A 27,203-nucleotide genomic window follows, 5' to 3' on the forward strand; every position below is an offset into this window, starting at 1 on the left:
TCATCCATGTCCCTGCAACGGACATGAACTCATCCTTTTTCATGGCTGCATAGTATTCCATGGTGTGTATGTGACACATTTTCTTTATGCAGTCTATCATTGATGGGTATTTGGGTTAGTTCCAAGTCTTTGCTACTGTAACATCATCTGAAATGTGTTACTTTAATTTTATGAATGTTAGGTATTATGTCTCTTTTCCTTTTTTGCCCCACACATCACTGAAATGGATTATTCGAAAATGCTAAAATAAGTAAAATGTGTGGCATGCTTTCTTAGATGCTTTGTCTCCTGTACCAAAATAATTTACAAATACAAAAGTTGAAAATAATTTTATTAGTTTTTAATGCATAAATCCAAACATATATTTGTACTGAATGTTTTATTAGCTAATACAGTACCATTTTAAAAATTCTACCAACTTATTTAAAATATTTCCTGTGAAAACATCATCCAAAATATACTTTGTTAATTTTTATGAATGTTAGGTGTTACGTCTCTTTTCTTTGACGCTTTCCTTTTTTATCCTGTGCTTATACCAAAAACAAATTATTTGAAAATGCTAAAATAAATAAAATGTGGCATGTTTTCTTAGCTGTTTTGTATCCTGTTATAAAATATTTTACAACTGTGAAAGTTGAAAAATAACTTTATTGGTTTTGCTGCATATAACTGCCTGTCTATTGTAAGAGAACTCATCTATACAATTAAGGCATTTTGTTATTTCAAGTACAGAGGGGCAAGAATGTAAGGGAATTATAAAAACCCCAAGATGACTCATTTAAAGTAGATGCACATTAAAATGCTATAGATCTGGCATATTTCATATTTATAAAGCAGACAAAAAGAATGTTTATCTTTGCATTTGGCAAGAGTATCTTCAAGATAACTATTTACCACTTTTCAAAGCACTATTGTTGGGAAGGTTTTATTAGGGGAGAGGACTTAGAGAACACGACTTTCCTCATCCAAAACCAAAAACAAATGAGGGCTTAAAATATATTATTTAAGAAGACAGTGGCCAGAAATAAAGACAATGACCAACAAGCTTTGGGGCCATCAAGATGAAAAGACCTTTGCTTTATTCGAGATCTAGGATCTGAAAATCTCACTTGATAAATTTAACTGGATTTTCTTTTCTGATTATGTTTAACTCCAAAATTTGGTTGTATACTGTAGCAATTTCTATTTTACCTGGATGTTAAAAGAAAAACCACTGGAATCTAAAGAGAGATGAATAACCTCTTGAGCTTAGATGGAGAACTAGCCAGTGGCAAATATGTATCTAGTGGAGTAAATACATCTGAAGAGAGTCAAACCATTACAAAACAAGGTGTTTTTAAAAACATTTCAACTTGAAATGATATATATATATATAAAGCATTAAAAGGTATTAGAGATCTTTCTTAAGGGCTGGTAAAATAAAAACACCTTAAAAGACACATGTTACAATTTCCTCACAGAGGTAAAGAGGTTGTGACCAGCATCAGCATCTTAAGGATATCATTTCAGAGCTTGATTCTTCTGCCTTAAGTGGTTCAGAGTTTGAGCGGGTACTCTCTGGTACTAGAGAAAATCTGAAGCAATTCACCTAGTTGGATGAAAAAGGACTTACATACCCTTGATTTATTAAAATTCATTGTTCTTTTATATACATTTCACTTTAAAACTCTGAAATGAACGTTTATGCAGTATGACATGAATGATTTCATAATTTATATGACAAGCTTAATAAGGCTGACATTCAATGAATAGAAAAGTAATTTACCTTTTAGTAATCAGAAAAACTTTCAATCCATTTTTATCTTATTTTTAAGTGTCTGTTATTAAAGCTTGTGATTTTTATTAATGTAAACAAGCCAAAGGGTGATTGTTTTTGACACACGGCATTGTACCATAGTGTAATGGGTAGTTTCCTTCTCAGTTAACCTTCAATACTCTGTACACACTATTCTGAAATACTGTGGTGAAGTAAGGCCTCGCATCTTTGAGCAGGACGCTACATAAGGGAGGGTTCGCTGCATTGGAAGGGTCTTCCACATCCCAGATTTCAAGCATACTGCAACCAGGCCTGAGAAAAGATAGACATATATATCCATATCAGAAATGTATTCCTGTCTAGAGAAAATAGATACATAACACAACATCCAGATTTTCAGAGACATATTTTTTAAATAAGTTAAATATTTTAAAGCATCATTTCAAAACACAATTTCAACATTTAGAAATTTAAAAAATAGAATGAAATTAAGTATGTTGCATTTTCACATCTCATTTAACCAAATGAAAGATATATCCTAATAATAAACCTTCAATATACATTCATAAATATACATTTAAAAGCTCACTTTCAAGATGAAACAAACATAAATATACTCTCCAAGTGCCATCACCATCTAAACATAAGGCCCATTTGTAGTAAAATAAGACAACTTAAAACCTAATCGAATTCCTGATGAATTTCATATTTTTTAGCATAAACTGTCTTGGATTAGCATGAAATCATCCAAGGCAGGGACAGGAGACTCTCATGGCAATTTGTTTTCTTCAGTGCTTTCCCATTTTGGGCAGCTGTATGACTGGGCTACACGAGACATTGTTCCTCCCCGGAGAGTAACCCTGCATGGCAGTCATTGAAGGGAAGGAGTCAGGCAAAACTGATGTCTAATTTTTTAACATCTATATTGAAGAACAAGTTATACACAATAAAATTCACCTATTTTATGTGTAAAGTTTGGCAGGTACGGACACATGTGTATAGATGTGCAAGCACTACCACAATCATAATACAGAAAATTTCCATCACCCCCACAAGTTCCCTGTGCCCTTTTGCAATCTACCTCCTTCCCCAAACATGGCCTCAGGCAACTACTGTGCTTTCTGCACTATAGTTTTGCTTTTTCTAGGATTTCATATAAATATATTATGTAGTCTTTTCATTTTTGGCTTTTTTACCATAGCATATTTTTGATATTCATATCTGAGCTGTAGTTCCTACAACTTCTGTTGAGGTTCAATAGTTCCTTCCTTTTTGTTGCTAAATAATATTTCATTGTATACAGAGAACACAATTTGTTTATCCATTTGCAAGTTAATGAACATTTGAGATGTTTTGAGTTTTTGGTGACCATGCACAATGCCGCTATAAACATTCATGGACAAGGCTTTTTGTGGACATATGTTATCATTTCTCTTAGGGAAAAACCCAGGAGTGGAATTGCTGGGTTGCATGGTTCTGTATGATAAAGTGTGGATTTATCTTTATAAGCAAGTTCAAAACTGTTTTCCAAAGTAGATACCCATTTTCCATTTCTACCAACAATGCATGAGAGTTTAAGTTGTATCAGTTTTTGTAATTTTAATCATTATAGTATGGTTATGGATGATTCAAAATATCTTCTTTGGTGGAATGTCTATTCAAATATTTTGCCAAATTTTGTGTTGTTTCTTATTGAGGTGTGAGAGTTCTTTGTATATTCTGCGTAAAAGTCTGCCAGATTTTTTTAGCAGATGTATTAAGGTGTAATTGCTCAATAATTAACCAATAAGCTGCACATATTTAGTTAACATATGTATACACCTGTAAAACAGCAGCCACAGTAAAAATCATGAACATATCCATCTCTCCCAAAATTTTACTTCCATCCTTTTGTAAACCTAATTGTTGCATGCTTTCTTTATTGTCTGGCCTCTTGTCCTCAGTAGAATTATTTTGAGATCCATCCGTATTGCTGTATCCATATGTTGCTCATTTTTATTAGTGAGTAGTATTTACATTGTTTGGATATTCTAGTAGTGTGTTTATACATTCATCTGTTGATAAATAAGTGGGTTATTTCCAGTTTGGGGCTATTATAGAAAATAAAGTGCTATGAACAATTGTGTACAATTACTCAGATGGATATATGCTTTCTTTTATCTTAATAAATATAGTAGTTGTATGTTTAACTTTTAATAAAATTGCTAAACTGTCTTGCAGAGTGGTTGTACCATATTACTTTTGCACCACTGGTGTATGAGTGTCCTAAGTCCTCCAAAGTGTCAGCAACACTTTGCATCATCAGGTTTTTTCTTTCAATTATAGCTATTTTATTAAGTGTTTAGTGATATCTCACTGTAATTTTCATTTGCATTTCACAAATCACTAGTAACATCAAGCGTCTTTGTGTGTGATTATTTGCCATCTGTCCATTTGTCTTTTTTTTTTTTTTTTTTTTTTTTTTTTTTTTAGACAAGGTCTTGCTGTGTCATGAAGGCTGGAGTGCAACAGCACAATCTCGGCTCACTGCAACCTCCGCCTCCTGGGTTCAAGCGATTATCCTGCTTCAGCCTCCCAGGTAGCTGGGATTATATGTGCCCACCATCATGCCTGGCTAACTTTTTGTATTTTTAGTAGAGATGGAGTTTAGCCATGTTGGCCAGGCTGATCTCAAACTCCTGACCTCAGGTGATCCACCTGCCTCGGCCTCCCAAAATTCTGGGATTACAGGCATGAGTCACCCACTGCGCCCGCCCCTGGCCTATTTTGTCCATTTTTAATTGGGTTGTTTTCTTATTATTGGGTTTTGAGAGTTCTTTATACATCTAGAGAAAGTCCTTTATCGGACATAGGCTTTGAAAATATTTTCTCCCAGACTGGTTTATCCTGTAATTCTTCCTAACACTGTTTATAAAAAAGCAGAGATTTACAGTTTTTTTTTATTATTATACTTTAAGTTCTAGGGTACATGTGGATAATGTGCAGGTTTGTTACATATGTATACTTGTGCCATGTTGGCGTGCTGCACCCATCAACTCGTCAGCACCCATCAACTCGTCATTTACATCAGGTATAACTCCCAATGCAATCCCTCCCCCCTCCCCCTCCCCGTGATAGGCCCCGGTGTGTGATGTTCCCCTTCCCGAGTCCAAGTGATCTCATTGTTCAGTTCCCACCTATGAGTGAGAACATGCGGTGTTTGGTTTTCTGTTCTTGCGATAGTTTGCCGAGAATGATGGTTTCCAGCTGCATCCATGTCCCTACAAAGGACACAAACTCATCCTTTTTTATGGCTACATAGTATTCCATGGTGTATATGTGCCACATTTTCTTAATCCAGTCTGTCATTGATGGACATTTGGGTTGATTCCAAGTCTTTGCTATTGTGAATAGTGCCGCAATAAACATACATGTGCATGTGTCTTTATAGCAGCATGATTTATAATCCTTTGGGTATATACCCAGTAATGGTATGGCTGGGTCATATGGTACTTCTAGTTCTAGATCCTTGAGGAATCGCCATACTGTTTTCCGTAATGGTTGAACTAGTTTACAATCCCATCAACAGTGTAAAAGTGTTCCTATTTCTCCACATCCTCTCCAGCACCTGTTGTTTCCTGACTTTTTAATGATTGCCATTTTAACTGGTGTGAGATGGTATCTCCTTGTGGTTTTGATTTGCATTTCTCTGATGGCCAGTGATGATGAGCATTTTTTCATGTGTCTGTTGGCTGTATGAATGTCTTCTTTTGAGAACTGTCTGTTCATATACTTTGCCCACTTTTTGATGGGGTTGTGTGTTTTTTTCTTGTGAATTTGTTTGAGTTCTTTGTAGGTTCTGGATATTAGCCCTTTGTCAGATGAGTAGATTGCAAAAATTTTCTCCCATTCTGTAGGTTGCCTGTTCACTCTGATGGTAGTTTCTTTAGATTTACAGTTTTAATGAAGTCCTATTTATCAATGTGTTCTCTTATGGATCGTGATTATGTTACTGTATCTGAGAAATCTTAGCCTAATCCAAGGTTACAATAATTTTCTTCCACATTTTCTTCTAGAAATTTTATATTCTTAGATTCTTAGTAGCAAGTTACCTTCTACTCCTAGTTTGCTGAGAGTTTTTAATCAGTTGTGGATACTGAATTGTGTCAAATACTTTTTCCTGAATGTACTGAGAGGATGATGCGGTCTTTCTTTTTCAGTTTGTTCCTATGGTGAATTCACCTAATTGGTTTTCAAATAGTGAGATAACTTTGCATTCCTGGGATAAACTCCACTGGTACATTATGTATTGTCTTTCTTTAATATATTGCTGGATCCATTTGTTGCAGTTTTATTTAAAAATTTCACATGTGTTCATGATACATTTTGATTGGTTGTTTCCTTTTACTGTAATGTTTCTCTCATGTTGGTTTCAGGATAATGCTGACCTCATAGAACCAGCTGGGAAGTAATCCCTCCTTTTGAATTTTCTGGAATAGTTTGTAGAACTGGAATTATTTCCAGTGAAGATATCTGTCTTAAAGTTTTGTGACAATTCTTGTTATTACAAATATAATTTTATTAATAGATATAAGGTCATTCATAATAAGGTAATAGATATAGGATTTTTCTATTTCTTAAGTGAGCTTTGGTTTTGCATCTTTCAAGGAACTTCTCCATTTTATCTATTTTGTCCTACTTAGTGGAGTAAAGTTGTTCCTAAAATTCCCTCATTATCCTTTTCATTTCTTCAGATCCTGTAGTGATAAAATCTTTCTTATTCCTGATATTAGTAATTTCTGTCTTCAATTTTTTAGTTTGGGTAGAAGTTAATCAATTTCATTAATCTTCTCAAGAATCAGTGTTTGGTTTTATTGACTTTTCCCTGTTTTGGGGGTAATTCACACTGATTTTGACTCTAATATTTGTGCTTTCTTTTCTTCTCCTTACTTTAGAGTTTACTTGTTCTTTTTTTCTAGTTCCTTAAGGTGAAGCCGAATGACTGATATGAGGCCTTTCTTCTTTTCCTATTATAGGCATTCAACATAAAAACAAATCTCTCTACTGTATCTGCATCCCACAAATAGCGGGATGGTGTTCTCATTTTCCCTTAGGTCAAAATACATTGAAACTAACCCTCCTTTTGTTTCTTCTTGACTATGGATTATCTGGAGGTGTATTATCTAGTTTCCAAACATTTGAGAGAACTTCCATATAGAAGTCTGTTACTGATTTCTAATTTAATTTCATTGTAGTCAGAGATTGTACTTTACATGATCTAAAGTATATCAAATGTGTCAATACTTGTTTTGTGGCCTAGAAAATGGTCTTTTTTGATAAATAGTTTGTGTGTGCTTGAATATCTATTTTGCTGTTATAGGGTGGTGTGTACTATAAATGTCAATTAGGTCATACTGGTTGATGGCATCATTCAAGTCTTCCATATTCTTACCAAATTTCTTTTTATTTGTTCTACAAATTATTTAGAGAAGGCTATGAAAATTTATAAATATACTGTAGATTTGTCTATTTTTATCAAACATAGTCGTTTTGAGTAATATTCTTTGTCTTAACATCTATCTTACTGATATTTATGCATTTTTCACTTCAGCTTTCTAATGTTTGCTCACATGATATCTTTTCCATTCTTTTTCCTTCAGCCAACATACTTATTTGTATTTAAAATGCACCTCTTGCAGGCAAGTCCATAGATAGGTTTTGCTCTTGTATTCAGTTTGCCAATCTCCGCCTTTTGTTTGGAAAAGTTTAGTCCTCTTTCACTTTGAAATTACTGATATAGGCTTGCTATTATGCTTTTTTTTTTTTAACATTTTATTTCAAGACATTTGGAGATCCACATTAAGTGAGAGATAATACAAGTAGCTCTTGTACAGTCTTTAGACAGTGTCACCTGCCATGGTAACATCTTGAACGTTTGTATAATATCACAGCCAGATAATTCACATTGATAGAATGGCGATAGAGAGCATTTCCATCACCACGGAGATCCCTTGTATAGCCACACATACTATACTTCCCCCACATTCCCACCCCACCCTAACCCCTCGCAACCACAAATCATTATCCATATCTGTAATTTTATCATTTGAAGACAGTTATATAAATGGAATCATACAGTATGTAACCTTTGGGGATTGTCTTTTCTTCATTCAAACAATTCTCTGGAGATCCATCCAGGATCTTGAGTGTATCAACAGTCTGATCCTATTGCTGAGCAGTATTCCATGGTATGAATAGATCACTATTATTTAACCATTCACCTTGCAAAAAACATCTGGGTCGTATGAGGTTTAGGCTATTACAAATAAAGCTTCTATAGACAATTTTCTACAGAATTTTGTGTGAAAACAACTTTTCACCTTTCTTGGAAAAATGCCCAGTACAATTGCTGAATCTTAAGTTAGTTATATGTTTAGGTGTTTTCCCCTTTTAGTTTTAGTTGACAAGTAATACTCGTACACACTTATGGAGTATAGAGTGATATTTCAGTGCATAATTACAATGTGTAATGATCAAATCAGGGTAATTAGGATATCTATCACCTCAAACATTTACCATCTGTTTGTGCTGGGAACATTCAGAATCCTCTGTTCTGGCTTTCTTGACATATACAATAAATTACTGTTAACTAATCTTCACTCTACAGTGCCAGAGAACACTAGAACTTATTCCTTCTATTTATCTGTAGTTTTGTATCTCTTAACCAACCTCTCCTTATCTTCTTCTCCTCCCTACCCTTCCCACCTAGCCTCTAATTACCACAATTCTACTCTACTTCTATGAGCTACTTCTTTGAGCTTCCACATGAGTGACAACATGCACTATTCATCTTACTGTGGCTGACTTATTTCGCTGAATGTATCCAGGCTCATCCATGTCTAGGCTTGCCAATATGCTCTTTCTTTTCCCCACTGTTTTATTTTTTGAGTGGTTTTGCTAGGGATGACAACAAGCATCTTTAACATATCATGATTTACTTACCATTTAAATTGGGTTATTTCTAGTAAATCATACATTTCCATGGTTTACTCAATTTTTGTGCTATTGTCATGTATGTTTAATTTCTGTCATAAACTAAAAAATAGAATGGTATCACCTTTGCCTTAATGTCTTCTAAAGATTTTCAGAGAAGAAAAACGCATAGTGATTAATATCCACATATTTACCATTTCCAGCGCATTTCAGTATTTCTTGTATATCTGAGTTACCATCTGGCATCATTTCTCATCAGCTGATAGAACTTCTTGTCCATCTTGAAGTATAAATCTGTTACCAACAAATTATCTTAGATTTTGTTGATCTGAAAAATGTATTTTTGGCCTCCATTTTAAAAAGATAATTTCATTAAATATATAATTGTTGATTTTTCTTCTTCAGCACTTTGAATTATCATTCCAGTGTCTCTTAATTTCCACTATTTATGTTGAGAAGTCAAATGTTATCATTTTTTTCTCTTATTTTCAAGATTTTCTCTTAATCTTTGATTTTACCATTTTGACTATAATGCGCCTTGCTTTGGTTTTCTTTGGGCGTACCCAGTTGGATTTGTTGAGCTCAGCAGATCTCTAAGTTAGTAGTTTTATCAAACATGAGAAATTTTTGGCCAACATTTCTTCAATATTTTTTCTGTCGTGTTCTTTTTTTCATTACATCTAATACTAAAATTTTGCATGTGTTGAACCACTTAATGTTACATAGGTCTGTGATGTTGGTTATTTTTCAATCTTTTTGGTTCCTGTTCTTTTGATTAACTATTCTCTCTTGATCTATCTTCAAATTCACTGAATTTTCTGTTCAAATGTCGTGTTCATCTCAAAATTGTTGTTGAGTACATTTAAGTAATGTTCATTTCATTTATTATACTTTTCATCTCTAGAATTTCCATGGGGGCTGGAGTGTTTCTACTTCTCTGTTAAGATTCCATCTCTCTTCACTCATGGATACCATGTTTTCTTTTAATCCATTGAATATATTTTTCTTAAGCCTTTAAATGTATTTGTAATAGTGGCTTTGCAGTCTTTGGCTGCTAAATCCAACATCTGGACCTACTTGAATTGATTTCTATTAACTTATTTTTTTCAGAGTATTGGTCATACTCTCTCATTTTAGTTTGCATCTCTGAAACTTTTTTGCACATTGTAAATGATATTTTGAAGTGACTGTAGAACCTGTTCCATTCTTCTGATTGCTAATGTGCTGTTCTAGGAGACAATTAATATGCCTGAATTTCCTGTCATGTGCAGCAGCTAGTATCTCTGCTTAGGAGCCTAAACAAAGGCCTCAAAAGATCAATTAACATCTTAGAATTTTAGGATTTTTAGGGATTCAAAATTCAGAAATTAAAAACTTTTAATTAGGAATGTTTTTCTTATAATGTCATGTTGGGTTTTGTCACTTTTCTTTTAAGTCTTACAAATCCATTATAATTCAGCTATATAGTACAGAATGGCAATATCTCACTTTGTTGTAAATGCAAATCCATATTTCAGATATCTAATAAAAATTTTCATAAATATTTCAAAAATTATGAAAAATGTTAAGTGGAAGATGTCAAATTAAATTGAAAAATCAGGATATTAAAATATACTATAATGTTTGGAATTAAATTCTACTTCATTGATAGTATAGTTTTATTTCTCTAGATGAAATAATTTAAGATACCAGGATAATATTTTAATAAATTTAAAATAAAAATTCTTAAAGAATCAGAACTACTGTAATAAACTGAAACATTTGTTGCTTAAAAATATACCATATTGGATAGCATAGGGTTAATACTCACTTAGTTCTCACAACACACCATGCCTCTTCTAAAACATAATAATTCACATGTAACTCTGACAATTTATCTCTTACTTCTTTGGCAGATTTTCGACTATATGTAGAATAAACTATTTTTGTCCGGGCCCTTTAAATTTAAACAATAGTTTAAAAGATTTTAAAATGAATGATAATAGAATAGACTAAAAAAATCTTACTAGCAAATTGAAATCTCAGTACTCACTGGATGGAACACTTATATACATGACTCAAAACAGCATCAACTATTTTGGGGATGGCAGTTTCCACATTCCTACTTATATTTTGAATGTAATAAAACTTATAGCAATTTAATTTTGCATATACTGCTCATTATTGTATAAAATAGTCTAAAGTTGTACTGGGTAGCAGACAGCAGCTTAGGATATAAAATTTTCTTCTCATAATTCACAAAGTTTTCAGAGAATATATTCTGACAGAGACTGAATGTAGTGAAAACATATCTTTAAATGCTTATTTTCATCTGAAGAAGCTCTAACAAACACATGAATTGAAATTGAGTGTATCAAATAGAACACTTAGACAATGGGCATCCAGGGTGTCAGAACAGGTAGGAAAAGCACCTTGACAGAATCTTGAGAAATGGGAATCATCACCAAAATATGGTACAATAGGTGATTTGACCATAGTGGAAGTTCTTACAATATCCTGGCAGACTATCACTTATGCATTGGATGTTGCTTAGAATTTCAAGCATATGGGATGCTCAGTCACCACAGTGGTTTCCATGCCAGTTCACCGCAGTAGAATAGAGAGAGCGTCAGGTACATTTCTAAGGTGTCTGACTCCAAGCCCTGGCTCCTAGACAGCAGACCTAAAACTTTTAAATAATTTAAATATTTGCCTCTAACAATAGGCCAAAAATCCACTTTTAAAAACGATTACCCTAACAACTACTAGAATTACCAAAAGAATTTTTTAAACCAGCCATTTAAGGAAAGCAAAACTTTTAGACATCAATGGAAATTAGAGTTCTCATAATCGGCTAGCAAAAATACTCTAAATTTTCATGAAAGCACGTAATATATAATAGCAACTTTCAAGTACTTTTTCTACCTGTCACAAAAGGCTAGTCATTGGCCACCAGTAAGATCCAGAAATCACTTCCTAAATCAGAGTAGGGCTTGTGGTGTAGAGCAGGGGTTGGCAAACCATGGCTGTGAGTAAAATCCATCCTACCTCCTCTTCCAACTACCTAGTAGTTTTACTGGAATACACACACACATCATAAATATGTCACATGTTTGTCACTTTGGGAAAAACTGGCTTTTGCATTTTTCAGTTTTCAGAGGTCAGCTTGCTCCAGAGGCAACGGGTACCTATTGTCATTTCTGGATGGTCATTGTCATTTTTTTTGAACTTCCAGCACGAAAATGAGGATGAGTTTGTGTGTGTGTGTGTGTGTAAATATTTTCCCAATTCCTAAGAATTGGGAGTCACCAAATGATTCTTGATGAAATACTCATCAGTTGCCAACCTCAAGTCTGCATCTTCGTAATGTGGATGATTCACAATGGGATGAAGTGTAGACAACTTGACACTTGCCATTGTAGGCATGGCACCTGCGAAGACGGCATCTGAAAAAAAAAAGGCTATATTCTTCAATGAAATGTTTTAAAGAAAATCAGAAGTTAAACTTACCTCTAATATGTGAACCCAGATTAAGAAGGATGATACCTATTTACATGACCATGGATCTCATTCCTTTTATTGACTCAATACTTACTCATTGTCTACTATAATAATAGCTGACTTTTGTTCAAACACTATCTTGGTGCTAGAAATTGTGCTTCATATTTTAACAAGAATTAAATAACTTAATTTGCACAATTCTAAGAGGTGGGTCCTCTGTTCTTTGTAGAATCTACAAACTGAGCATGTGTGGGGTCTGGGTTGCGCACTCATTAGAATCTAATGCCTGATGATCTGATGTGGAACAATTTCATCCAGAAACCACCCTCCATCCCCCAGTTCTGTAGAAAAAATTGGTCTTCCACGAAACCGGTCCCTGGTGCCAAAAAGGCTGGGGACTGCTGTTGTAGACGATGAAGACACAGAGCCAAGTTAAGTGACTTGCCCAAGACTGCACAGCCAGGAAGTTCCAGAGCCTGCCCTCTTAGCTGCTTCACTAAAGCTTCCTGCCATGCTAGAGCACCATGCTAACAACAGGACTACAAACACACATGAAACAAAAAGAATGTAAAATGTCATATCTGTTCCAATAATGTGAAATGCCAGGAACTGAGAGACTGCTATGAAGGGCAAGTCTCATGGGACATTTTTTCAATTTTGTGGCTTGTGAACTATGGTCCTGTGGATGTGCCATAAAAAGAGAAAAGCATTGTTTTCTTCCCTCAGATCATCTTTAATTGAGTTCTCAGAGTTACCATTTGACTTGACACCATTTATACATGCCATGAAATCATTTCATTACTTTCTGGTAGTACTTTTTGGAGTAATGACATGTATAAATTTGGTTATAACTAGAGATACATCAAAATCTGCTATCTGGCTTCCATTTCCTCTCTCAAAACACCAGAAGACCAAATGCTTACTTCTTGGTACTTTTGTATAAAAAACAATTATATAATTGTGAAGGTTATTATCATTTTTAATCAGCACAATAAAATCAGTAATAAAGACAAGACATATTTTTCAGATCCACTGTAAAAAACTGTATATTGGAGAGGAGGTGGAGCATGATAACTAAACAGAAGCTTCCACTGTTCATTCTCCGCTCAGGAACACCAAATTTGATAAGGATCTACACAAAAAGCACCTTCATAAGAACCAAAAATCAGCTTAGGTACCAGCGTGGCCGCAGTGGGGAGGAGCACCAAGAAGGTTCTTGTGGTCCCTGATTCCAGGCCTTAGCTCTTGGATGGCATTTCTCGACCTGCCCTGGGCTGGAAGAGAGCCCATTGCCCCGAAGGGCGAGTCCCAGGCCTGGCAGCACTCACCACAAGCTGACTGAAGGGTCCTTGGGCCTTAAGTGAATGTTGGTGGTAGCCAGGCAGTACCTCCCAATGGGCCTGTGGTAGTGGTGGAAATGGAGAGAGACCCCTCTGCCTGGGGAAAGGAGAAGGAAGGGTGGGAAGGACTTTGGTGGTATCAGCACCAGTTCAGCTGCAGTAGAATAGAGCATCAGGTAGATTTCTAAGGCATCTGAGTCCAGGCCCTGGCTCCTGGACAGCAGCATCTCTGGACCTGACTATGACCTGGGGGATCTTGCCACCCTGAAAGGAAGGTCACCAAAGCAAAGTCTGGTTTGCTTTGCCACCTGCCGACTGTAGAACCCTACACCTTGAGCAAACATAGGTGGTAGCCAGGCAGTAGTTACAATGAGTCTTGGGCAAGACCCAGTGCTGTGCTAGCTGCAAGTCTGACCCAACACATTCCCAGTTGTGGTGGCCACAGAGGTGTTTATATCACCCCACTCCTAGCTCCAGGCAGCTTAGCACATAGAGAGAAAGAGAGAGAGAGAGAGACTCCATATGGGAGAGAGTAAGGGAAGAGAACAAGAACTTCTGCCTGCTAATCCTGAGAATTCTGGATTTTATCCAAGACCACCAACGTAGTACCTCTAAGAGTCTGTAATAGCTTCAGTGTTACTGGGCATGGGGTGCCTCCTAGTGCAGATACAGCTGCAGCGACCAGAAACTTAGATCACAACACCAAAGTCCCTTTGAATACTTGGAAAGCCTTTGCAAGAAAGATGGGTACAAACAAGCCCGGACTGCAAAAACTACAATAAATACCTAATTCTTCAATGCCCAGACACTAACAAACAACCACAAGCATCAAGACCATCCAGGAAAACATGACCTCACCAAACAAACTAAATAAGGCACTAGGGGGCCAATCCCGGAGAGACAGAGATATGTAGCCTTTCAGACAGAATTCAAAATAGCTGTGCTGAGGAAACTCAAATTCAAGATAACACAGAGAAGGAATTAGTAATCTTACCAGATAAAGTTAACAGATTGAAATAATTAAAAAGAAGCAGAAATTCTGGAGCTGAAAAATGCAACTGACATACTGAAGAATGCATCAGTCTCTTAATAGCAGAACTGATCAAGCAGAAGAAAGAATTAGTGAGCTTGAAGACAGGCTGCTTGAAAATACACAGTCAGAGGAAATAAAAGAATAGAAAAGAATGAAGCATACTTTCAAGATCTAGAAGTAGCCTTTAAAGGGAAAAATCTAAGAGTTATTGGCCTTAAAGAGGAGGTAGAGAGAGAGATAGCAGTAGGAAGTTTATTCAAAAGTATAACAGAGAACTTCTCAAAGCTAGAGAAAATATCAATATTCACACACAAGAAGGTTATAGACCACCAAGCAGATTTAACTCAAAGACTAACTCATTTAATATCAAATTCCCAAAGGTGAAGGATAAAGAAAGGATCCTAAAAGCAGCAAGAGAAAAGAAACAAGTAACATACAACGGAGCTCTAATACATCTGGCAGCAGACTTTTCAGTGGAAACCTTACAGGCCAGGAGAGCATGCCAAGACATACTTAAAGTGAAGGAAAAAACCTTTTACCCAAGAGTAGTGCATCCAGAGAAAATGTCCCTCAAACCTAAAAGAGAAGACTTTCCCAGTCAAACAAAAGCTGTGAAATTTCATTAACACCAGACCTGTCCTGTAAGAAATGCTAAAGGAAGTTCTTCAATCTGAAAGAAAAGGACATTAATGAGGAAGAAATAATCGGAAGGCACAAAACTCACTCGTAATAGTAAGTACGCAGAGAAACACAGAATATTATAGCAGTGTAATTATGGTATATAAACTACTTATACGATAAGCAGAAAGACAAAAAGATGAACCAATAAAAAATAACTACAACAACTTTTCAAGAGACAGACAGTGCAATAAGATATAAATAGAAACAACAAAAAGGTAAAAAGTGGGGAGATGAAGTTAAAGTTTAGAATTTTTATTAGCTTTCCTTTGGCTTGTTTGTTTATGCAATCAGTGTTGTCATCAGTTTAAAATAATGGGTTAATAAGATATTATTTGCAAGTCTCATGGTAACCTCAAGTTTAAAAACATACAGTGGATATACAAAAAATAAAAAGCAATAAATTAAAACACACCACCAGAGAAAAATCACCTTCAATGAAAGAAAAAGAGGAAGGAAAAGAAGACCACAAAACATTGAGAAAACAAATAATGAAATGGCAGGGGTAATCCTTATCAGTAATAACACTGAGTGTAAATGGACTGAACTCTCCAATCAAAAGACAAAGAGTGGGTGAATAAGCAAACAAAACCCTAAGAATCTGTAACCTGTAAGAAACACACTTTACTTTTAAAGGCACATATAGACTGAAAACAGAGTGATGGAAAATTATATTCCATGCCGATGAAAACCACAAATGAGCAGGAATAGCCATACTTATATCAGACACAATAGATTACAAGATAAAAGCTATAAAAAGAGATAAAGGTCATTATATAATGATAAAGGGGTTAATTCAGCAAGAGTACATAACAATTGTAAATACATATACACCCAATACTGGAGCACGCAGATATATAAAGCAAATATTATCAGAGCAAAAGAGAGAGACAGATCCCAATACAATAATAGCCTGGACTTCAACACCCCACCTTCAGCAGTGGACAGATCATCTAGACAGAAAATCAACAAAGAAACAACGAACTTAATCTGTACTATAGAGCAAAAGGACCTAATAGATACTTACAGAACATTTCATCCAGTATCTACAGAATACACATCCTTCTCCTCAGCACATGGATCATTCCTCAAGGATAGACCACAAAACAAGGATAGGCCACAAAACAAGTCTTAAAACATTTTTTTAAAAATTGAAACAATATAATGTGTCTTCTCCGACCACAATGGAAAAAAAAAAAAAAAACCGAAAAAGTAGAAATCAGTAGCAAAAGGAATTTTGGAAACTCTACAAACATAGAAATTAAAGAATATGCTCCTGAATGACCAATGAATAAAGAAATTAAGAAGGAAACTGAAAATGTTCTTGAAACAAATGACAATGAAAACAACATATCAAAACCTATGAGATACAGTGAAAGCAGTATTAAGAGGGAAGTCTTATAGCTATAAGTGCCTACATCAAAAAAGAAGAAAAACCTCAAATTAACAACCCAATGATGCATCTTAAAAAACTAGAAAAGGGCAAACAAAACCCAAAGTTAGTAGGAGAAATGAAATAATAAAGATCAGAGCAGAAATAAATGAAATTTCAATGAAGAAAACAATATAAAAGATCAACTGGTTTTCTGAAAAGATAAAATTAACAAACCTTTAGCCAGACGAAGAAAAAAAGAGAGAAGGCCCAAATAAATAAAATCAGAGATTAGAAAAAAAGAGACATTACAACCAATATCTCAGGAATTAAAGGATCATTAGAGACTACCATGAGCAACTGTATGCTGATAAATTAAAGGATCGCAGAAATTAAAGGATCTCTAATAGACTACCATGAGCAACTGTATGTCAATAAATTGGAAAACCTAGAAATTGATAAATCTCTAGATACTAAAACCTACCAAGATTGAACTATATAGAAATCCAAAACCTGAACAGACCAATCACAAGTAATGAGATCAAATCTCTAATGAAAAGTCTCTCAGCAAAGAAAAGCCCAGGACCCGATGGCTTCACTGCTGAATTTTATCAAACATTTAAAGAAGACCTAATATCAACCCTACTCTAACGATTCCAGGAAATAGAGGAGGAGGGAATACTTCCAAACCCGTTATATGAGACCAATATCACTTTCATACCAAAACCATACAAAGACCCATCAAAAAAAGAAAACTATGGGCCAATATCTCTGATTAATGTTAATGCAAAAATCCTCAACAAAATACTAGCAAACTGAATTCAGTAACACATTGAAAAGATTATTCATCATGACCAAATAGAATTTATCTCAGTGACACAAAGATGGTTCAACACAGCAAATCAATGTGATACATAATATCAACAAAATGAAGGGGAAAAATCATATGATCATCTCATCTCCATAGATGCAGAAACATCATTTGATAAAATTCAACATCCCTTCATGATAAAAACCTTAAAAAAAAAACTGGGTATAGAAGGAACATTAATCAACATAATAGAAGCCATATACAACAGACCCACAGCTAGTATCATACTGAGAGAGGAAACATCAAAAGCCTTTCTTCTAAGATCTGGGACGTGACAATTTCACAAGGGTGTGAAAATTTTTACCACATTATTCAACATAGTACTGTAAATCCTCATTAGAGCAATCAGACAAGAGAAAGAAATAATAAAGCATCCAAATTTGAAAGGAAGAGGTCAAGTTATCATTGTTTGCAGATAATATGATCTTATATTTAGAAAAACCTAAAGTCTCCACCAAAAAAAAAAAAAAAGAAACTATTAGAACTGATAAATTCAGTAATGTTGTAGGATACAAAATCGTACAAAAATCATTAAAATTTCTATATGCCAACTGAGAACAATCTGAAAAAAGAAAATTTAAAAAGTAATTGCATTTATAGTAGCCACACATAAAATTAAATACGTAGAAGTTAACCAAAGAAATAAAAGATCTCTAGAATGAAAGCTATACAAAACTGGAGAAAGAAATTGAAGACGACACAAAAAATGGAAAGCTATTCCATGTTCAAGCATTGGAAGAATCAGTATTGTTAAAATGTCCATAGTATTCAAAGCAATCTACAGATTCAATGCAATCCCCATCAAACTACTAATGATATTCCTCACAGAAATAGAAAACACAATCCTTATTTATATGAAAACACAAAAGACCTAGAATAGCTAAAGCTACCCTGAGCAAGAACAACAAAACTGAAGGAATCACAATACCTGACTTCAAATTATACTACAGAAGTATAGTAACCAAAACATCACGGTACTGCCATAAAAACAGACACACAGACCAGTGGAACAGAATGGAGAACCCAGAAAGAAATCCATACATCTACAGTAAACTCATTTTTTACAGCAGTCCCAAAAACATCCACTGGGGAAAAGGCACTCTCTTCAATAAATGGTGCTGGGAAAACTGGATATCCATATGTAGAAGAATGAATCTACACCCCTATCTCTTGCCATATGCAAAAATCAAATCCAAATGGATTAAAGACTTAAATCTAAGACCTCACACTCTGAAATTACTACAAGAAAACTTTGGGGAAACTCTCCAGGACTTTGGATTGGGCAAAGATTTCTTGAGTAAATACCTGGGAAGCACAGGCAACCAAAGCAAAAATGAACAAATGGGATCACATCAGGTACAAAAACTTCTGCACAGCAAAGGAAACAATCAGCAAAGTGAAGAGACAACAGAAAGAATGGGTGAAAATATTTGCAAACTACCGATCTGACAAGGAATAAATAACCAGAATATACAAGGAGCTCAAACAACTCTGTAGGAAAAAACATCTAAAAATCTACTTTAAAAATGGGCAAAAGATCTGAATAGACATTTCTCAAAAGAAAACATACAAATGGCAAACAGGTACATGAAAAGGTGCTCAACATCAATGATCATCAGAGAAATGCAAATCAAAACTACAGTGAAATAGCATCTCACTCCAATTAAAATGGCTATTATCCAAAAGACAGGCAATAACAAATGGCTGTTATCCAAAAGACAGGAAAAGATGTGGAGAAAAGGGAACCCTCGTACACTTTTGGTGAAAATGTAAATTAGTACAACCACTATGTAGAAGAGTTTGGAGGTTCCTCAAAAAACTAAAAGTAGAGTTACCAAATGATCCAGCAATTCTACTCTTAGATATATACTCCAAAGAAAGGAAATAAATGTTTAGAAGAGGTATCTGCACTCCCGTGTTTATTGCAGCACTTCTCACAATAGCCTAGATTTGGAAGCAACCTAAGTGTCCATCAACAGGTGAATGGATAAAGAAAATGTGGTACACTGACACAACACAGTGCTATTCAGCCATAAAAAAGAATGAGATCCTGTCATAAAAAAAGAATGAGATCCTATCCATAACATGGATGGAACTAGAGGTCATTACATTAATTGAAATAAGCCAGGTACAGAAAGACAAACTTTGCATGTTCTTACTTATTTCTGGGAGCCAAAAATTAAGAGTTGAACTCATGGAGATCAAGAATAGAATGATGGTTATCAGAGGCTGGGAAGGATAGTGAGGGGGTGGAGGGGAACTGAGGATGGTTAATGTGCACAAACAAAATAGAATGGATAAGATGTAGTGTTTGGTAACACAGAAGGGTGACTATAGTCAACAAAATTTTACTGTACATTTAAAAATAACGGAGAGAGTATTACTGAATTGTTTGTAACACAAAGGATCAAGGCTTCAGGTGATGGATATTCCATTTACCCTGATGTGATTATTACACATTGTATGCCTGTATCAAAATATCCCATCTACCCCATAAATATGTACATCTGCTATGTACCCACATAAATTAAAAACTTTGAGAACCCTGAGTGTTTCCTTTCCAATATAACTAAGCATTCTAAATGCAACTTTGAATGAAAATTTCTTTATATGCCTCAAATTTGAAAATATGTAAGCCAATCAAAGAACGTGTATTTATTATTGGAGACTCAATAATTAATGATGACAAGCTGTTAAGCTAGAGAAGTGGTTCTCAAGCAGGCATGATTTTTGGAGCACTGTCAACTCTGGAGACATTTTTGGATGTCATGCTATGGGGAGGAGGGAGGAGATGCTGTTGGCATCTTGTAGATACAGGCCAAGGATTTCTTGTAATACACAGGACAGCCTCAATGTCAACAGTGCTAAGGTTGGGAAATGCTGGGCAAGAAGAATTGAAAGCCTTGGGCCAGGGTCTTCCAAAAAAAGACTAGGCACACCTGTCCAGCAAGAGCTGGACCCACTGAGCTGTCCTCTATGGCAGACAGAGAGGAAGAAATATCCTCCCCCTCCACCTTCTGTCTTTTTGGCTGTGAACTAAATGACCATAACAAGGAAAAATAAGGTATTTTCCTATCACTGTATGGAAGTTTCCATTTAGCCTACTACACAGATTAGAAAAAAGGTATTCCCCTGACTTGACAGAGCCCCGTTTGTACATGGCTTGTTGAGTGGACCACAAGCTGGATTTAAGCTTTCACTTACCCTCTCAACTGGTCACCTTTGTGCAGTGCACAAACTATACAGTCTTGCATGGCGGTCCTCAATAGAAGCACTAGTCCCACTAATATTACAAAACTTCATACAGCTTTTAATATGTGGTAACCATGAGATAACTCATAATAAGAGTAATTAAAAGGAGAATAAGACTGATTGAAAAGAAGATCAGAGAAGAGGCATCTAAAAGTGAGATGGGGGTTTGTGGCAGTTATCTTAGAATGATAAGTTGCCAAATGTAGGCTCTCTGTCAGGAACCCAATGCAAACACTGGAACAAAGAAAGACACAAGAAAAGATTAAAAGGGCAGATATCTTTAAAAGCTTGGGAAAAATAGCTATAACTGGGGAGGGGCAAGAGAGAGTAAAGAAAGGGAATGATTACCTTGAGCTCCTATGTGGAAAAAGTCTGTTGGGGATTACTTTTAAAATTCGAATTAAACTGGCTTGGCAGTTTAACGAGGCGCTGTCACCTACACCCTTGGAAAGCTATAGACCAAATATCTTAGTTAAAGCTTATAAAGATTTACCTTAATGATGGTTAATTAGTAAAAAAAGTGGCTATCAAATAAGAAATAAGAGGAAACAAGCTCAAGAGTCATAAGAAAATTTAAATAAACTGTAGTGAAGAACTTGTGCCAGAGAAAGTTTCTAAATATCAAAAATAATCTTAGATTTACAAATTTAGTTGCAGAAAATGTTATAGAATATACTTGATTCTCTGGAAAGATATTTAAAAATATGTATCTGCTTGAGGTAGTTCTGAATAAAGACAGGAAGAAAAGGAGCTAAGCTAAAAAGAAAATTTTGGAGTATTTAAAAGTAGGATGTATACTATCTCTGTGAGATGATTTTGTGAAGAAAATAGAATATCCAAGATTTTAACTCTTCTGCCAATGACCTGTTTACAGAATTAGAGGAGATGGCACTGACTGGAGTGACAGAGCGGTGCCAGTTCTCCCCACCATCAAGAGTATCTTCTGCTATGCCTGACACAAGGTGTGAAATTTCATTTTTAAAGATTTACTGCTCTGATTTGTCACTGTTATGGTTAAAATGCTGTAGTGCTCTCTGAGAGTTAAAGGACATAACTTGTGAAAAGTCATTAATTTCCTGGTACTAATTTAAATTTGATAATTATCAGGAGGGGCTTAAAGGGGGCCAAAATTACCTTTTGGAAGGGTTTAATTGATATTACAATAGTCTGCTCAAAGTCTGTGAGAGTATGAATGCCTATTTGTAAATCTGTCATACACACATATATCAGAAATGACAATTATACAGTATACACAAATGTGTTTGTGAGTATGTTTGCGCACAACTATGCATTAACCAAATACCTACACACCTGGTGTGGTATTGTATTTGATCCACTGTAAAAGTTCTTCCTGAGGCAAATTATTAAATTCTCCTATTATGTTCCATTGATTATGGAGGTTTGCATAACCTTGTATTGACATCACTGTTAAAATGCCAAAGATAACATTCTCAAAACGAACTCTGCGAAAAAGCCAGCCAAAGAGCTGAAACGACAGAAACCATTTATTTATAGTTTTTATATAAGAGTATTGTAGGGTCAACAATAAATTCTCACCTTGTTACTCAAACCAATGTGGATTACCCTTTGATATCAGCACACGTATACAGAATTACCATCTCCGGTTGTTTCTAAAGCAACGAATATGTTGGCATTACAGGGCCCAGGTGAAAATGGAACTTTCTCTCCCCTGGAAAGAATTAAGGAAGGAATGCCTGATCCTTCTAGTACTAATTTACTACAAAGGATTAAAATAAACAAATCACAACTGTGAAACATCTTAGAACTAAATCCTTTCATCCTTGGCTGCCTTTTGTGTACATCGTTAGTAGACAGGGAAGCCCTATTAGCTTGACATATATAGATTCTTCTCAGGAAAACAGGCATTATGGTATTTTAAGGCTATAAACTCAAACTAAGTTGTCTGTAGAAGTACCTTAGGCCCAATATTCTAATTTATCTAGTTCTTTTGTATGTTAGATACAGTGATAGAACCCCAGAATTTCTTACAGATTCTTCGAGCCAAACAGGACCGTAGTAGAGCAATTACTCTGCATCTACTCTGGTATTGGATGAGCACTTCAGGGTACTTGTGGTGAACCAGGAAACTCTTTTTTTTTTTTTTTTTTTTTTTTTTTGAGACAGAGTCTCACTCGTCTCCCAGACTGAAATGCAGTGGTGCGACCTCAGCTCACTTCAACCTCCACTTCTCAGGTTCAAACAATAATCCTGCCTCAGCCTCCTGAGTAGCTGGGATTACAGGTACACACCACCATGCCCAGCTAATTTTTGTATTTTAAGTAGAGACAGGGTTTCACCATGTTGGCCAGGCTGGTCTTAAACTCCTTACCTCAAGTGATCTGCCCACCTCGGCCTTCCAAAGTGCTGGGATTTCAGCTGTCAGCCACTGTGCCCGGCCACCAGGAAACACTTTTTTTTTTTTTTGAGACAGAGTCTCACTCTGTCACCCAGGTTAGAGTGTTGTGGTGTGATCTTGGCTGACTGCAGCCTCTGCCTCCGAGGTTCAAGTGATTCTCCTGCCTCAGCCTCCCAAGTAGCTAGAATTACAGGCACTCGCCACCATGCCCGGCTAATTTTTTAATTTTATAGAGATGGGGTTTCACCATGTTGGCCAGGATGGTCTCGAATTCCTGGCCTCAAGTGATCCATCCATCTCGGCCTCCCAAAGTGCTGGGATTACAGGTGTGAGCCACTGTGCCAGGCACTCTTACACAAACCCGAACTCCAAAAGGTTATGTTCATGGACAGGATATTAACAGAGGGGAAATGTTTGCCTAATCACTTGTTATAGAAATATCAATTAAAATCTAGAAATACTTTTCAAAGCCACTTGAAATTGTTTTTCTTGCTTATAGTGAATCATGAAGTAATATTTTAAATCCTTTAAGTTAGTTAAGTTAAAAACACTTAGTGTGTTTATATTTTGAATTAGCAAAGCCGCAGTAACTACTAAGTGTAGCTGCTATAGTTTTAACAGTATTGTTACACAAGAATGAATTCCTTACCTGTCGAGAGCATATCAAGGAAGCCATAACACACATGTGCGGCGTCAAAAACAGCTTTAGCCTCATAATTAAAATGGCAAGGGCAGTAAACGCTAACAACTGCAATGTGTGAAAAGCCAGCTACAGAAACACAAATAAGGCACAATGACATTTTTATATTTCATATTTTTAAATTAATGAAGTATATTAAAACTATATTATTCATTAAGACAAGGATCTTCTAACTTAATAATGAGCCTATTAGCATTCATTCATTCAGCAACAATTTATCGAACGCCTACTATGTTCCAGGTCCTCTTCTGGGTGCTTCAGATACAACAGTGAGCAATTTCTGCCTTTGTATTACATGTAAGTACATTTAGTAACGAAAGACAGACAATACATAGACATAGCAAATACATAAATCCATTACATAGTCTACGGTAAGGCAATAAGTGCAGCCGGCAAGAAAATGGAGCAGGCAGAGGAGCCAGGGAGAGCAGGAGGTGGTGCAAGGAGGCGGAGGACCAACACAGCGGGCCTCACTGTAAAGTGACAAAGTTACCAATGCATCCCTGATCCAAAAATCTGAAATCGACAATGCTCTGAAATCTGAAACTTTTGAGTACCAATGTGATGATCAAAGGTTATGCTAAAACAAATGCTCATTGAAGCATTTTGGATTTTGGATTTTCAGATTAGGGATCTCAACTAGTAACTACAGTGTAAATATTCCAAAATTCAATAAAATCTGAAGTCTGAAACGCCTCTAGTCCTAAGCACTTTGGATAAAGGATACTCAACATGTGTCATAAACTATCCCTATTAAGTTCAAATTCAGTTACCCACTCCTGTAAATTTGACCTTTACCTCAACACCCACTTAAAGTTCTATCAAATAGGAAATATTTCCAGCCCACACTGATCTTTTCCTTTTTATGCCACAAAATAATTTTACACCATATAAAATGTTGTCGTATTTGTCTCCTTTGTAAAATTACACATATTGAAGGGCAGCAACACTACTTTAGTATCTTTTGTATCCTTCAACATTTCTGAGCTTGTTGCTGACTGACCAGCAAATCTACGTGGTGGCAGATGGCCACCAGTCACAGGGCGAGGGGTGCCTGCCCTAATGGACTGTAGCTGATTAGCTCTGCAGGCTAGAAACCAAATGCTTGTTATTGTAAAATGAATGCAATTTAATTTAATTCTGTACTATAGTCACAAATCAGCCTTCTAGCTTTTAAATCCTTATTACTATTCAAAAGTGAGAGCAGATGAAAGAGTGAGGAGGATCAGCAGAAATGTATCACCAATGCTGACAACTCACGACTGATGGTGCGTCAGAAGCAGGTTATACCTTTGTCAATTATCCTCAAACTAGAATGTAATACACAAGTCTACTTGAGATTAAAATGAAAGCTTTACCTCACCGTGTTCAAGGAGCTGTTTTCTAGAATAAAACAAAAATATTATCTATTTACTGAATGTCTCTTATACTATGAATACATAAAAATAAGCTTCATTTGTTTGATCTTTGATTTTAAAAATCTGACTATCTTCTAAACTACTTAGGAACATACATAAAAATAAAAATATCAGATAATACTACAAAAATTACAACAATTTAAAAGTCATAATTTAGTTATTTGGTTAAGACAAAATAGATTTTACAGATCCCTGGAGATTGTACCTCTCATGAATAAATGAATAGGATGACCTTCTATTCAACCTATATCTACAGTGTATACAATACTTTAGATGACCACTGTTAAACTTTTGAGTTGTTTTCATTTTTCACAATTACAAATAGCATGGACACTCATGCATAAAACTCTGTAAGCATCTCTGAATATTTCCTTAGCATAAATTTCCAGAAGAAAAATTATTGGGTAAAACATAAATATTTTTAGTTTCAGAAAAGTTATCCCTTTACAAAATATTTATAGTGCACCTACTGTATTCTAGGCACTGTGCAATGAAATGAATACCACAGTCCCTGCTTATCCTCCGATCCTCACATTCCACTTTCAGTTACCTGTGGTCAACTGCAGTCCAAAAATATTAAATGAAAAGTTCCAGGAAGTAAACAATTCGTAAGTTTTAAATTGTGCACCATACGGAATAGTGAAATCTCAAGTCACCCTGCTTCATCCTACCTGGGATGTGACTCACCCCTTTGTCCAGCATATCCATGCTGTATACGTCACCGGCCTGTTAGTCACGTAGTTACCATTTCAGTTATCAGATGGACTCTGGTGGTATCTCAGTGCTTGTTTTCAAGTAACCCTTTTCTGACTTAATAATGGCCCCAAAGTGCAAGAGCAGTGATGCTGGCAGTTGAGATATGCCAAAGAGAAGCCGTAAAGTGCTTTCTTTAAGAAAAAAAGGTGAAAGTTCTCAAAAGAAAAAGCATCATATGCTGAGGTTGCTAAGATCTACAGTAAGAACAAATCTATCCATGAAATTGTGAAGAAGAAAAAATTAATGCTTGTTTTGCTGTTGCACCTAAAACTGCAAAAGTTATGGCCACAGTCCATGATAAGTACTTAGTTAAGATGGGAAAGGCATGAAATCTGTGGGTGAAAGACGTGAACAGAAATGTGTTCCGATGATGGTAATCAGGTGTGTTACTCTCTGCAGTTTCAAGACTGGGGGTCTTGGGATGCATCGCCCTGCAGATAAGGGCAACTGCTGTGCAGCATCAACAGTATGGACACAACACTTACCTTCATGGAGTTTATATTAGAGTAAGACAAGAGGTAGGAGACTACCTATTTTATTCTTCTCTTGAAAAGACTGGGTATTTTACTTTTATGCAAGGCTTTATAGCCTGCAGCTGCATTCTAATATGGATTTTGGGGGTGAAGAGAGAAATAAGTATGGAAAGTAAGTTCAGGGGTACGAGACCCATAGGTTTTTTAAAAGAGAAGTCAGGGGAAGGTCTCTTAAGGTAGTAGTGGAGCCCAAATTATTCTATCTCCCTTGTAGCTCCTATCCTTTGTATGCAGTAGGTTTTTTTTTTAATAGAAGACAGGGAAGGTCTCTTAAGGTAATAGTGGAGACCAAATTATTCTATTTCCCTTGTAGCTCCTTCCCTGTGTATGCAGTTAATGGAGTGGGGTTTCCCCACTTGTCCCGAAATCTAGGCACAACAGATTTCTTCTAGGCAAAACTCAGCCTGGTAGGTGAGTAATTATTATAATCACCAAGAACCCTGAAAGTAACTACTGATACTTTATTTAAATCAAGTAGGTAATTAAAAATGTGAATATACAATCAAATCCCAAGACACAAATAGCATGAAAAGGAAACACCAAAATAAATGAGTAAAAAACTTGACCTCTCATGAAACAGCTAATGCAAATGAAAACTCCAGTTATTATTTTCACAGAAGTTTAAGAGGATAATGCATCCATATAATTAAAATAAGCTCCAGTGA

At 35.6% G+C, this 27,203-nt stretch overlaps 1 protein-coding gene across 5 annotated transcripts in view; it reads right to left on the minus strand.

The window, feature by feature from the left end:
* Positions 1-314: 314 nt before the first annotated feature.
* LOC105475933 (probable C-mannosyltransferase DPY19L2) overlaps positions 315-27,203 on the minus strand; it is a 115,633-nt gene continuing 88,744 nt past the window's right edge. For 2 of the 5 annotated variants that reach the window (XM_071095026.1, XM_071095025.1), the window contains exons 17-22: positions 25,190-25,214; positions 23,781-23,900; positions 22,066-22,240; positions 12,054-12,153; positions 10,539-10,664; positions 315-2,068 (exon numbers count right to left, since the gene is read on the minus strand). In XM_071095026.1, coding sequence (XP_070951127.1) covers positions 1,918-2,068; positions 10,539-10,664; positions 12,054-12,153; positions 22,066-22,240; positions 23,781-23,900; positions 25,190-25,214 — 697 coding nt within the window. In that variant the 3' untranslated portion in view covers positions 315-1,917. Of the gene's footprint in view, positions 2,069-10,538; positions 10,665-12,053; positions 12,154-22,065; positions 22,241-23,780; positions 23,901-25,189; positions 25,215-27,203 lie in introns of those variants that run through there. The other 3 variants (XM_071095027.1, XM_071095029.1, XM_071095028.1) reach the window with 3 other exon arrangements.

Source organism: Macaca nemestrina, chromosome 4 (assembly GCF_043159975.1).
Source record: "Macaca nemestrina isolate mMacNem1 chromosome 4, mMacNem.hap1, whole genome shotgun sequence".
Lineage (NCBI taxonomy): Eukaryota > Metazoa > Chordata > Mammalia > Primates > Cercopithecidae > Macaca > Macaca nemestrina.